Below are 13,068 nucleotides of genomic sequence, written 5' to 3'. Positions count from 1 at the left end.
GTATTGTGAATTTGAATGCCCGATAAACTGAGAAAAAATTACAAGCAATAATTTTGCCGCACTATAAATGTAATTAAAGATGTTTTATTTTTTAAATCATACAGTTTGGAATAAACTGCAACAAGCCCACAGACCTACTTTTTTACAGTCCCTTAGAAGGGCTTTATTATGAACTTATCTTCCAAATCTTTCATAGCAATAAGCACATTCTATTCATCAGAAATTTGTACTCTCACTAGGCTTATTTTTTGTGGTAGGTGGGGGTCTGATTCCTTCTTTGTAAGTTGTAATTTAGTCTTCTCTTCCTAGAGATATAAACCCCGAACACAGCAAACCTCCCCATGTTTTGTCTGTTACAAATTGGTCTTAGATGCACAGTGCTACCAAGTATTCCATTGTCATTGGTTAATATGCTTTTTTGCACCAAGGTTCAAAACCTGGTGGCATTGCTTGTGTAATGCTGATGTTTCCTTGTTTCTTCAGAAACTGAAAATAATCTAGTGTGTTAGATTTGTTTGTATCATATGCATTAAAAGAAATTTGAACTAAGCGTGCGTATTCCATTGTTTCCTTGTCAGCCACTTTAAGTTATACGCTTTGAGGGAATTATCATGTAAAGACACCACACATCACCCATCTGTAGGGGGAGAAGAGTTACAACAAATCAGAGACACAGACACACAGCTGGGCCTGGCCTAGAAACGATGGAAAAGCCTTGCATGTGTGGACAGGAGTTCCTGGACAGACATGAACCCACAAAAGCTAACTGAGCAATCCTCAGTGAAGTGAGATGCTGAGGGGCCCAGGTCCTGAGACATATTTTCTAGGGCCATCTTCAGTCCCCTGAGGAACCAATTCCTGTCTATGTCCTTTTGTGTCCTAACTTTTTGTGACTCTTAGAAATGTCTTTAAAATATACGAAGAAATGCTCTAACTTCACCAACCCAAAAGGTTAGAATTTTATCAGATGCGATATGGGCACAGAGTTGAGATTCGACAAAATTGATACAACACATCTTCCTGCTGTGTATACCCATTCATTTGAGAGATTATTGATTTATGACTTTCCTTGTCTCTTCACTACAGAAAGTTCATAAACAGAGAAATATGACGTAAAAATATGGGTAACCTAAATCTGTGGTCACTTTGGCAACCGCATGATGGTCATGGTCTTTCATATTTGTCTCCAGACTAAAGTGGCTCTTACCCTTTGAAAGAAGGGTTCTTTTTCTAAGACATGGACGTTATTGGCTATTTTGCCTCTCAAGGGTAGTGGAAATCTTTCCCTGGGTTGGACTCTGTTTGTAAGCTTGGTGTATGTTGTGAACTTTGGACTACTTCATATTCTTTGTAAATCTTTAAGGCCACAAACTGTCCTGGCCCGCTTCTGAGGAGCTCCAGCAGCCTGATCCCTCCCCCCAGACCTCCCTAATTGTTGTAAGGGTGCTCCAGTCTCTATAAGGGTCATAGAGTTTATCTCTAGCCCCTCAGCAGGACAGTGCCCAGGTCAAGCTCACATTAGGTGAAAAGTTTGTACATAGGACAATTCCTGAATAGAAAAACACATGAATCCCTGAACCTCCCACAGAATCACACAAATTCCTGCATAGGAAAACCCATCAATCCCTGAGCTCTCCTAAGATCAGGACTTAAAATCCCACCAATCTTCACCCTGGACACCTCCAATCTAGGAAGCTCTGTCCCCAGAAAACCATATATAAGCCCTTCTCTTGGTCCAACCCGGCTGACCACTCCCTCTCATGAGCAGTGGCAGTCACTCCTGGATTTGTTCCTCAGTGCCCTGGATCTCCCTAATAAATCTCTTTTATGAAATTGGCTGTCTGTGACTCTATTGTCAGAGGATGGCAAGAACCAATGAAGACAAGAAGGGAAGAATTGAGGAGAAGGAGGTGGCTGAGGCTCTGTGTGGAACTTTAATGTTTTCAAACTTTATTTTTAATGCTGGTTCCTAAACGTTTTAATCTCTCTTGCACCTCATGACCTACTAGAGGTGGTGGCAAAGAAATGATGTGGGGGACGTGGGGGGAAGTAGACCTTTGGAGCAACTCTTGTCTGTGTTGTCTGGAAATTATCGGTTCTGTTCACAGGTTAGCAGCAGCAGCCTGATCCACTCGCAAACACTTTACAGATGCACCAGCAGTCTAGTTCCATAGAGCCAGGAGAGCAAACAGGAATTAGCAGCAGTGGCACTACCTAGCAGAGACAACCAGGCCTCAGCCTTGGCTCAATCAGGAGGATGGACCAGGAGGGACGCCAGGAGATGTTTTGGCTGTGACTCTCTTGGGGAATGGAAAATCAGTGAAGGTGTGAGACACAAACATTATATAGCTAGCTGTACCAGCAAGCCAAGGTTTGTCCCCTTCACTCTGTCACATGTCCTGTATGTGTCTTGCTTTAGCACAGCTCTTGTCTTAGTATGTGATCTAATCAGCCCAAGTTGACAGTGTCAACAAATTGGAGCTCAACTATGGATGCTGTAAGGATAACCAATCCATGTGTGTTGTTAGTAAAGACTCTTTTACCATGTGTCCTGTCATGTATGTGCTATAGCAGAGCATCTACTCTCCTTTGTCTGCCCTAGAGAAATGTTTCTTTATGAGTCTGTCTTGGTCTTTCACCTGAGTTCACTTCGGGACACTCCACTCCTTCATGTGTTTGCCCCAGCAAAACAGCATCTAACACAATTGACTTTCCTTTTTTTTTCATTTTTTTCTTTTTTTTTTTTTTCGGAGCTGAGGACCGAACCCAGGGCCTTGCGCTTGCTAGGCAAGCACTCTACCACTGAGCTAAATCCCCAACCCCCACAATTGACTTTCCAAAGAAGCATTAAGTTTCCACTTCACCTGAGCTCCTCAGCTATTGGGGATATCCTCCCCTAGGAGCTGCAATGCCTCTGCTGAGGAGGCGTCATCTCAGAGCTGTGTGGTTCCTGAGCTCCAGTGTCTCAGGTATCCTTCTGTTAGGACACTGTCCCGCCTCAGAGCTATGTGCTGCCTTGGCTCCCCTGTCTCAGGATACCTTAACATTGGGTACCTTCTCCTTTCAGAGCTGTGTGGTTCCTGAGCTCCTGAGTCTGAAGACATCATCCCATCCAAGCAGAAACTCCGACAGAAGCAATGCCCAGCACTGTAATAGCAATCACAAAGAACGTGTGCCAGAATCAGTTTTCATCAAAGTGCATACTTACTAGACACAAAGGTGCCTCAGGTACAGAGCTCATGCAGCACCTGGATAGGTACCCAGAGAAGTCAGGAATGAACAGTAAAGCCTCGTAGGGAGCCTTAGGTTAGAAACAAAAGCTTCTGTAGCTTAAGGAAATGTTTTGAGGGAGAGGGGCAGCTCCCTAATGTTCTGGTTAAATGTTCTGCAGCAAGAGTGAGGGAAAGGCCACACTTAGGTAAAAGAAGTGCATGAGAGAACCCTGCAGGCTGAGACAGGGGAGAAAAACAAAGGGAGGTCAGAGGGTGGGAAAGTGGAAAGCAGTGTCAGGCAGAGGGAGACTGATGGCCAAAGAGCCAGAGTTTGAGCAGGGTTTAGTGAGAGGATTTGCTGGGGTGCACAGGGCAACTCTCTCACACATGAGGATCCTGTCACATAGCCATGAAGGCATAGCTGTAGTGATCACAGAATGCTTGTCTGAATCATCACCAGAGAGGTGATTGAGAATAGAGCTGATATGCCATCAGTAAGGTAGTGCTCTCTGTTAGAGAATGTGTCCTAAGGAACAGTGGTTACAAATGAAATAAGTGTTTTCTTTGGGAAGTACTGAACATCCGATCTAGCCAGGTTTTGAGAATACTTCATAGAGTGAATTGGAAGGCACTATGCCTAAGAGACAGCGTTAGTCCTACCTAACACGACACTGAGTCTGAAAGTGCCCATTAGGTTGTCAGACCCAAGCTCTCCACAGTTACACACAAGCTATGCCTCCTTTCTGGACATCCTAAGAGAAGAACTCTTCTGAAATGTGGGGCTGGAACTTAGCTTCATGGCAGAGAAACTGCACAGATAGTTTTCCTAGATCAACCGCAAAGAGAGTCTGAAAACTTGCAACCTGAAACTGACTGCAAGTCAGCTCTGAGAGTGTGCTGGCTATTTACATGTGGGATTCACACAGGATGGAGTTATTATAGTGTAAGGTATCCCCCACGACAGAATTGAAGACCCAGAAATGAACCCACACACCTATGGGCACTTGATTTTTGACAAAGGAGCCAAAACCATCAAATGGAAAAAAGATAGCATTTTCAGCAAATGGTGCTGGTTCAACTGGAGGTCAACATGTAGAAGAATGCAGATCAATCCATGCTTATCACCCTGTACAAAGCTTAAGTCCAAGTGGATCAAGGACCTCCACATCAAACCAGATACACTCAAACCAATAGAAGAAAAAGTGGGGAAGAATCTCGAACACATGGGCACTGGAGAAAATTTCCTTTACAAAACACCAATGGATTATGCTCTAAGATCAAGAATCGACAAATGGGATCACATAAAACTGCAAAGCTTCTGTAAGGCAAAGGACACTGTGGTTAGGACAAAATGGCAACCAACAGATTGGGAAAAGATCTTTACCAATCCTACAACAGATAGAGGACTTATATCCAAAATATACAAAGAACTCAAGAAGTTAGACCGCAGGGAAACAAATAACCCTATTAAAAAATGGGGTTCAGAGCTAAACAAAGAATTCATAGCTGAGGAATGCCGAATGGCTGAGAAACACCTAAAGAAATGTTCAACATCTTTAGTCATAAGGGAAATGCAAATCAAAACAACCCTGAGATTTCACCTCACACCAGTGAGAATGGCTAAGATAAAAAACTCAGGTGACAGCAGATGCTGGCGAGGATGTGGAGAAAGAGGAACACTCCTCCATTGTTGGTGGGCTTGCAGACTGGTACAACCATTCTGGAAATCAGTCTGGAGGTTCCTCAGAAAATTGGACATTGAACTGCCTGATGATCCAGCTATACCTCTCTTGGGCATATATCCAAAAGATGCCCCAACATATAAAAAAGACATGTGTTCCACTATGTTCATAGCAGCCTTATTTATAATAGCCAGAAGCTGGAAAGAACCCAGATGCCCTTCAACAGAGGAATGGATACAGAAAATGTGGTACATCTACACAATGGAATATTACTCAGCTATCAAAAACAATGACTTTATGAAATTCGTAGGCAAATGGTTGGAACTGGAAAATATCATCCTGAGTGAGGTAACCCAATCACAGAAAAACACACATGGTATGCACTCATTGATAAGTGGCTATTAGCCCAAATGCTTGAATTACCCTAGATGCCTAGAACAAATGATACTCAAGACGAATGATCAAAATGTGAATGCTTCACTCCTTCTTTAAAAGGGGAACAAGAATACCCTTGGCAGGGAATAGAGAGGCAAAGATTAAAACAGACACAGAAGGAACACCCACTCGGAGCCTGCCCCACAGGTGGCCCATACATATACAGCCATCCAATTAGACAAGATGGATGAAGCAAAGAAGTGCAGGCCGACAGGAGCCGGATGTAGATCTCTCCTGAGAGACACAGCCAGAATACAGCAAATACAGAGGCGAATGCCAGCAGCAAACCACTGAACTGAGAACAAGACCCCCGTTGAAGGAATCAGAGAAAGAACTGGAAGAGCTTGAAGGAGCTCGAGACCCCTTATGAACAACAATGCCAAGCAACCAGAGCTTCCAGGGACTAAGCCACTACCTAAAGACTATACATGGACTGACCCTGGACTCTGACCTCATAGGTAGCAATGAATATTCTAGTAAGATCACCAGTGGAAGGGGAAGCCCTTGGTCCTGCTAAGACTGAACACCCAGTGAACGTGATTGTTGGGGGGAGGTTGGCAATGGGGGGAGGATGGGGAGGGGAACACCCATAAGGAAGGGGAGGTGGAGGGATTAGGGGGATGTTTGCCTGGAAACCGGGAAAGGGAATAACACTCGAAATGTAAATAAGAAATACTCAAGTCAATAAAAAAAAAAAAAAAGGTATCCCCCATGAGACTGGACTGTAGGCAATTCTCCATGACATTTATTACTTTATTGATTCATAGGGGAGGGCCCTACCCATTGTGCGTGGAGCCACCCTTGGGCTGGTAGTCCTATGTTCAACAAGTAGGCAGACTGAGCAAGCCATAGGGAGCAAGCATTAAGCAGTTCCCTCCACAGCTTCTGATTCACTTTCTGCTAAGGATGGTGTCCTGAGTTCCTTCAGTGACAGACTAAGATGAACAACTCTAAGCCAAATAAATTTTTTCATCACACATAGGATTTGCTCATGGTCACACAGCAGTAGTAACCCTAACTAAGACAGAAATTGGTACAGGATTATAGAGGATTGCTGCCAAGACCTCATGATGCATTGTGGGAAGGACTTGTTATATATATATATGGTCTAGACATGTCACTGAGTGTAGAGAGCTCAGTGGGCTGCTCTATAATAGGATGGAGGGAAAATTATTATTTTTTTTCCTCTTAATTTTTTTTTACATTCTTTTTTTTTTTTTTATTAACTTGAGTATTTCTTATATACATTTCGAGTGTTATTCCCTTTCCCGGTTTCCGGGCAAACATCCCCCTCCTCCCTCCCCTTCCTTATGGGTGTTCCCCTCCCAACCCTCCCCCCATTGCCGCCCTCCCCCCATAGACTAGTTCACTGGGGGTTCAGTCTTAGCAGGACCCAGGGCTTCCCCTTCCACTGGTGCTCTTACTAGGATATTCATTGCTACCTATGGGGTCAGAGTCCAGGGTCAGTCCATGTATAGTCTTTAGGTAGTGGCTTAGTCCCTGGAGGCTCTGGTTGCTTGGCATTGTTGTACTTTTGGGGTCTCGAGCCCCTTCAAGCTCTTCCAGTTCTTTCTCTGATTCCTTCAATAGGGGACCTACTCTCAGTGGGCTGCTCTATAATAGGATGGAGGGAAAATTATTAAGAGCAATGCAGACGATGGAGGCCTCACTTGCCAATTTTCAAAGGGAAGCAAAGACCCAACCAAGTCATTAGTGCTAAAAGTCTGTGGTGTCTGCTCAGCTATAGCTCAAGAACCTGGATTCTCTTGCAGCGGTCCAGGATTCAAGTCATTCCCAGCCCCAGCAGGTGGCTCACAACCACATGTAATGACAGCACAGAGGATCCTCTCTACTTGATGGGCACCTGCCTTTAAGACACAAGCTAATCACCTGGTAACAGTGTTTGTTTGTAAGACTTGTATTAGGTCAAGGTTGTATAACATCACATTTATAATTATCAATTTTGGCATTTGTTAAATGTCTCATGAATTGAAAGCAGAAACAAACTTACATAGTCTCTTGTTTTCATACAATCAACTTAAATGAACTCTCTTTGGGGGACTTTATCATGTAAACATGTATAGCACAATATTGAATGCAAAAGTGGAAGACAAACGTATCAATTCATAGTCAGGGGTCACAGCTGCACCTGAAGACCAAATGGCACACGAGCAATTTCCTGAAAACACTTATGAGAACTCTACTGTGAGACTCACAGGACATAGGGATGGTAGTGTTTTATAGTTGTTTCGCTGGAGAAAAAACCAAGATAATATTCAAAGCACACACCAGAACTTGATAGAATATGGGAGGGGAGTCACATTTAGCTTTTTTCTGAGTCCCAGGCAGCAGGTTTCCAAGCCAGTTTTTAATGAGAGTGCCCTGGGGTGACTCAGATGCCACAAACACTAGGTGTGACATTTCACTGCTGCAAATTCTAAGCACCATTTGGCATCAAGCAATAGGACAGTGGGGAGAGGAAGGATGTGTGAGGGCTCCACACACCCTATATTATCTTTCCTCTATGGAACCTTGTTGCATGGAGTAGGCATCCCCTTACTCTTTGTCTTTTTGTATTGACACTTCTGTCCTCCTTGAGAAGGGACAGATATCTTACAATCTCTACAAGGCCATAGACACCACCACAGAGTACTATACCCACCAAAACTTTCCTTCAGCGCATGTCGAAAATACAAGCTATCCCATGACTAAGTGAACTTTCAAAATAATTGATCCAGAAACCAAAGGTACAATAGATATTACAAAAAATCCTCCAAGAACATGAGGTTAACTGCACCCATGAAAACGCATGAAATAAATAATCTCATTACAGGAAATCAAAAGATAGGAAACACACACACACACACACACACACACACACACACACACACACACACACACAACCAAAATAACAGGAATTAGCAATCATTGGTGTTTACTGTCTCTAAATATCAATGGACTAAACTCCCCAATAAAAAGACACAGGCTAACAGAATGTATGTGAAAACACTCTTCTGCTGTATACCTCAACATTTAAGAGAGATATTACCTCAGAGTAAAGTGTTGGAAGTAGATATTCTCAGGAAATGGATCTATTAAGCCAGCTGGTATTATATAAAATAGACTTCCAACCAAAATTAATCAACTGAGATGACAAAGGACACTTCATATTCACCACAGGAAAAATCCACCAAGTTGGCATTTTGATTTTTAACATGCTCCTGTATGAAGAAATGCACATCTGTAAAAGAAACATGACTATAAAGCTTAAACCACACAATGATCCTTGCATGTGAATAGTGGGAGACTTAAACACTGTAGTCTCACCAATGGACAGTTCTAAACTATACAGAGAAATAACGGAGCTAACAGATGTTATGAAACATCTGGACCTAACGGATACCTACAGAACAGTTCAACCAAACACAAACAAAATCACCTTCTTCTCAGCACTTCACAGAATCTTCTGAAACAGTGTCTACATATTAAGTCACAAAGCAAGTCTCAACAGACACAAGAGAAATGGAGTAACACCCTCTATCCTATCAGACCACCACTAATTAAAGCTGGTTTTCAACAACAGTAACAACAGAAGGCCTACCAACTCATCAACACTGACCAACTCTCTGCTGAATGAACATTGGATCAAGGCAAAAATGAGGAAATTAAAGTTTCTAGAACTCAATGAAAATGAACACCCTACATACCCAGACTTCTGGGAGTCAAAGAAAGTGATGAAGTCAAAGTTCCACCATTCTCGGGGCTCCTGGAGACAGCCCCACATGAGGGCACCACAACACAGCACAACTGCTCACTGTCCATGCATCTGAAGAGACGACAGCATACTTTGCTCCTGTGTGGAACAGGTCAGACATCACCAGGATCAGACATGGTGCCTGTGACTGAAACACAAATGGGCCCAGGTCAGTACGGAAATGACAACATCCGTCACAATCTTCCAGCTCCCTCTGGTTCTCCTAGGGCTTTTCCACCACACCAGGAGACTAAGGTGGGTGTTGAGTTCAGATGCCCTGCACCCTAGGTCACAGCTGATGTCTGCAGAAGCCAATATATTGCAGAAGGTAGGGTCACAGCCCTGTTTACACCAAGAATATTATCAGCTAACATCAATGATTTGTGCTAAATTGTCCTTCAAGAGTGTGAACATCCGGAATGAGTGTGAATTGCCAAGGTCCAGATGTGAATTCCCATCAGTCCCCTGTTCTGCTGTCCTTGGGTGTACCTCCATCCTGCCAATCAGAGTGCCCTGGTCTTCAGGATAAGACACATAATCTATAGCCTTGGTGTTGCACGAGTTTTTAAAAGTGACTCCATGCCTCTGATCTCAATTTCTTAGCCAGTGTGGCTATGGTAGCATACTCGGGCAGCTGTCATGGTGTCTGGGAGAGAGAGGAGAACACCAGAGCCGGGCTGCCTAGATCAGAATCAAGGCTTTGCTGGGTGACCCCTCATATGTACCTTAACATCTCTGAGCGCCCTACTTGAGGATGAACTAAATTAGTGTAGGGGACCCTGCTAAATGGGAGCTGTGAGCATGCCTGTCTGCCACTAATTCTGAGAGAGCCTCCTTCCCCCCTCTCTCCAGACTGCCACTGACATGTACTACATGCTGGAGGCCTTTCTTTAGGATGCCAGTAGGCAGGAGCCTGGGAGGAAAGGAGAGTCTGAAGGGGTGGAGCAGGGTTGTGGCTCTCCCAGGGCTAAGAGGAAAAGTCACAGCACTCAGGGCTGTCATGAAGAAACTGGAGAGATCTCCTACTAGTGACTTACAGTACACCTGAAAGTTCTAGAACATCACCTGTAGCCAGGCAAGACTTCTAGTTAAGGTATTGGGACATCATCCCAGACACAAAGCCTGTGACCTGTAATTTGTTTTGCCTACAGGGACACTCAGGAGAAGATGGAGCAGAAATTGAGGGAGTGGCCAGCCCATGCCTGGACCAGCTTGACATCCATGCCCTGAGAGGGAGTCCACCCCTGAGACTTCTGCTCATAGTCTGCTGTACTTGCAGACAAGAGCCTTGCATTACCATCAGCAGAGAGGCCTCAGCCAACAATTGATGGAAAGGGATGCAGAGACTCACAGCCAAATATTAGGCAGACCTTGGGGGATCCTGTGGAAGAGTGAGGAATGAGTGCATGGTCCAGGGATGTGAAGGACACAAGAAAACCCACAGAATCAACTACTCAGGTCTTACAGGGGCTCATTGAGACAATCACGGAGCATGTGCTCATATGACATAAGGTAACATCAGCTGATTAATATACACCCAGTAATCCCAGTGCTTGGTTACAGTTGACATATTCTTAGAAACACAGGTTTGGATTTGCCTTTTCTTAAATGAATGTTTATACTATGGAAATAATAGCTGGTGTGGGTTAAACCAACTTTCCCTAGTCCATGTGGATCTGATCTTCAAGAGAAGATGATCTGCCATTGACTGTTATCTCCCAACCAAAGGTTGAATAGAAGCTTATGCATGATTTTAATTCATGCTTTGGGACGTTATTTATAAGTACCACATTTACATCAGTTTCTTCTTATCTAGACTGTCCACGTACTTCTTTATCCTCCTGCTCCTTCCTCTCAAATCCATGATTTCCTTCTCTTTACTTTAGTTGGTGTATGTGTGTGTGTGTGTGTGTGTGTGTGTGTGTGTGTGTGTGTGTGTGTGTATATATATATATAATAGATATCTACACACATCATATATATATATTTGTTCCCAAGTGTAACCATTTAAGCATGACTGCTTGGAACTAGATAATCTTTCAGGTGCTGACACCCCTGAGAAGACTGATTGGACATTTCTCTGCAACCATTGCTTGCCTGTAACTCCTCATCTATGGATGGGTTCTTCTGAGATTCCTGCTGAGATTTGAATAACCTTGATGACACTACAACAATGTAACACTGAGCAGACCTCTCTACAGCATGGCGTTTCACATTTTTTTTCCAGCAACCAATATTTATGCTCCAATTCTGAGGACATCTGTGTACCTCATACACTATGTGACTGCTTTCTTGTGTATTTCCCCCTTTCCATTTCTTAGCACGAGTTTCTCATAAATACCCCCATCTTAAAGGCTAAGGATACACAATAAGCAATACATAGTCCTGAGGTTTAAGATGGGAGGGTGACTCAGTCACTATTCTGTTAGATGCACAAATAAGAAGACCTGAATATTATCCAGAAGTCACACATAACTAATGTCCAGGATGGGGGATTGTGCCTGGAATCCTAGTGCTAGTGAGACAATCAGTCGAGTCCCTGGGGTCACTAGGCAACCAGTCAATCCTGATTAGTAAGCCCCAGGCCAACGGGAGATTGTCTCAAAAATAAACTGAGCAGAATCTGAGTAACATCATGCCCCTGCCTCAGCCTCTGACATGGCATTGAATAAATGGACAAAGAAGTTGGGGGTTGTTGTTTTTGTTGTTGTTTTGTTTTGTTTTGAGTTTTTCCCTCTGGATTAAATCACCTAGACGTGTTTCTGGTACATTCCATTCTGCCTGTCCTTATTGAATTGCTTCATGCAGCTGCTGTCCTGTATTTGGTTTTCTTAGGTAATGTCTCAGTTCCCTACGGCTTCTTTAACAACTTATTAAAAGCACTCTGGCTTAAAATAGCAGAAATGAATTCTCTCACTGTTCTGGAGGCAGGGACCTGAAATCCAGGAGTCAGCAGGAACATGGTCCTTTAAGGCTTCGGGAAATACTGGCTTGCCTTTGCCTCTTTCCAGTGGTAGCGAGCAATCCTTGGCATGTGTCTGTTTATAGCCACTTAACTCACAGCTTTGTTGTTTTAAGATACGTGTGTGCTGTTTTTCTCTCTCTTAAAAGGACATATCTCTCACCCTGGTTTTTGATCACCTCTTCAAATATCATAATCATAATTCCAGGGCCTGATTTCCATACAAAGAAGCATTCTGATACTCTAGGGAGTACATCAATGTATTTTTAAGGGTACACAACTATGAAAGCAGTCAGAAAATATTATTGAATGTGTGTGTATTAGTAAGGAGTTTATATAATTAGCATTATTTAGTCCTGTATTTGAGAAATGTGCAGAAAAAAGGATAACTTGAAGTTTAACAAAAAGGATCACAACAACAACAAACTATCAAGTAAAAAAAATTCAGACAGCAAAACTAATCATACCTAAAGTCTACAAACATTCTAATCAAAAACTCAAAAGACTTATGACATAAACTTAGTCCTCTACACAGTTAGACTAGCCATCCTGAATAACAATTTCTTAATGTAGTTAACAAATGCTGTTACCAGTTTATTCATTTCACCTGGTAACTTAGGGGCTGGAGAGATGGCTCAGCACTTAAGGGCACTGACTGCTCTTGCAGAGGACCAGGATTCAATGAGTAGCCAGTGCCCACAGGTGGCTCCCAACACCACAGGTGGTAACTGCAGGTGCAGAGGATTGCCTGGACTTGGGGGGCACCTGCATTTAACATGAACTTAAGTCATCCAGGGACAATGTATGTATGAGGTTTGTGTTGGGTGAAGGTTGTATAAGGTCCAATTTATAGTAACAATTTTGTGACATTCGTTAATGTCTTATGAATTGAAAGAAGAACAAAATTCAGGTGGTCTGCTGTTTCATATACTCTATTTAAATTAACCAATTTTGGGAGATTTTATCGTGTGAACAAATATTACACAGCACAAAATTGTATCCAAAGGGGGAAGACAAATATCA

The 13,068-nt window shown here is 43.1% G+C and overlaps 1 protein-coding gene across 2 annotated transcripts in view; it reads right to left on the bottom strand.

Moving 5' to 3' along the window:
* The window catches only part of Lrp11 (LDL receptor related protein 11), a 126,879-nt gene that overhangs the window by 110,610 nt on the left and 3,201 nt on the right, over window positions 1-13,068 (bottom strand). For both annotated transcript variants that reach the window (XM_087651269.1, XM_087651274.1), the window contains exon 2: window positions 9,037-9,231. In XM_087651269.1, coding sequence (XP_087507395.1) covers window positions 9,037-9,151 — 115 coding nt within the window. In that variant the 5' untranslated portion in view covers window positions 9,152-9,231. The remainder of the gene's footprint in view (window positions 1-9,036; window positions 9,232-13,068) is intronic.

Source organism: Rattus norvegicus, chromosome 1, assembly GCF_021556685.1.
Source record: "Rattus norvegicus strain SHRSP/BbbUtx chromosome 1, alternate assembly SHRSP_T2T, whole genome shotgun sequence".
In the NCBI taxonomy this organism is placed as follows: Eukaryota; Metazoa; Chordata; class Mammalia; order Rodentia; family Muridae; genus Rattus; species Rattus norvegicus.
Note: the sequence above shows the minus strand (reverse complement) of the source record. Positions and strands in the feature narration are given on the sequence as shown.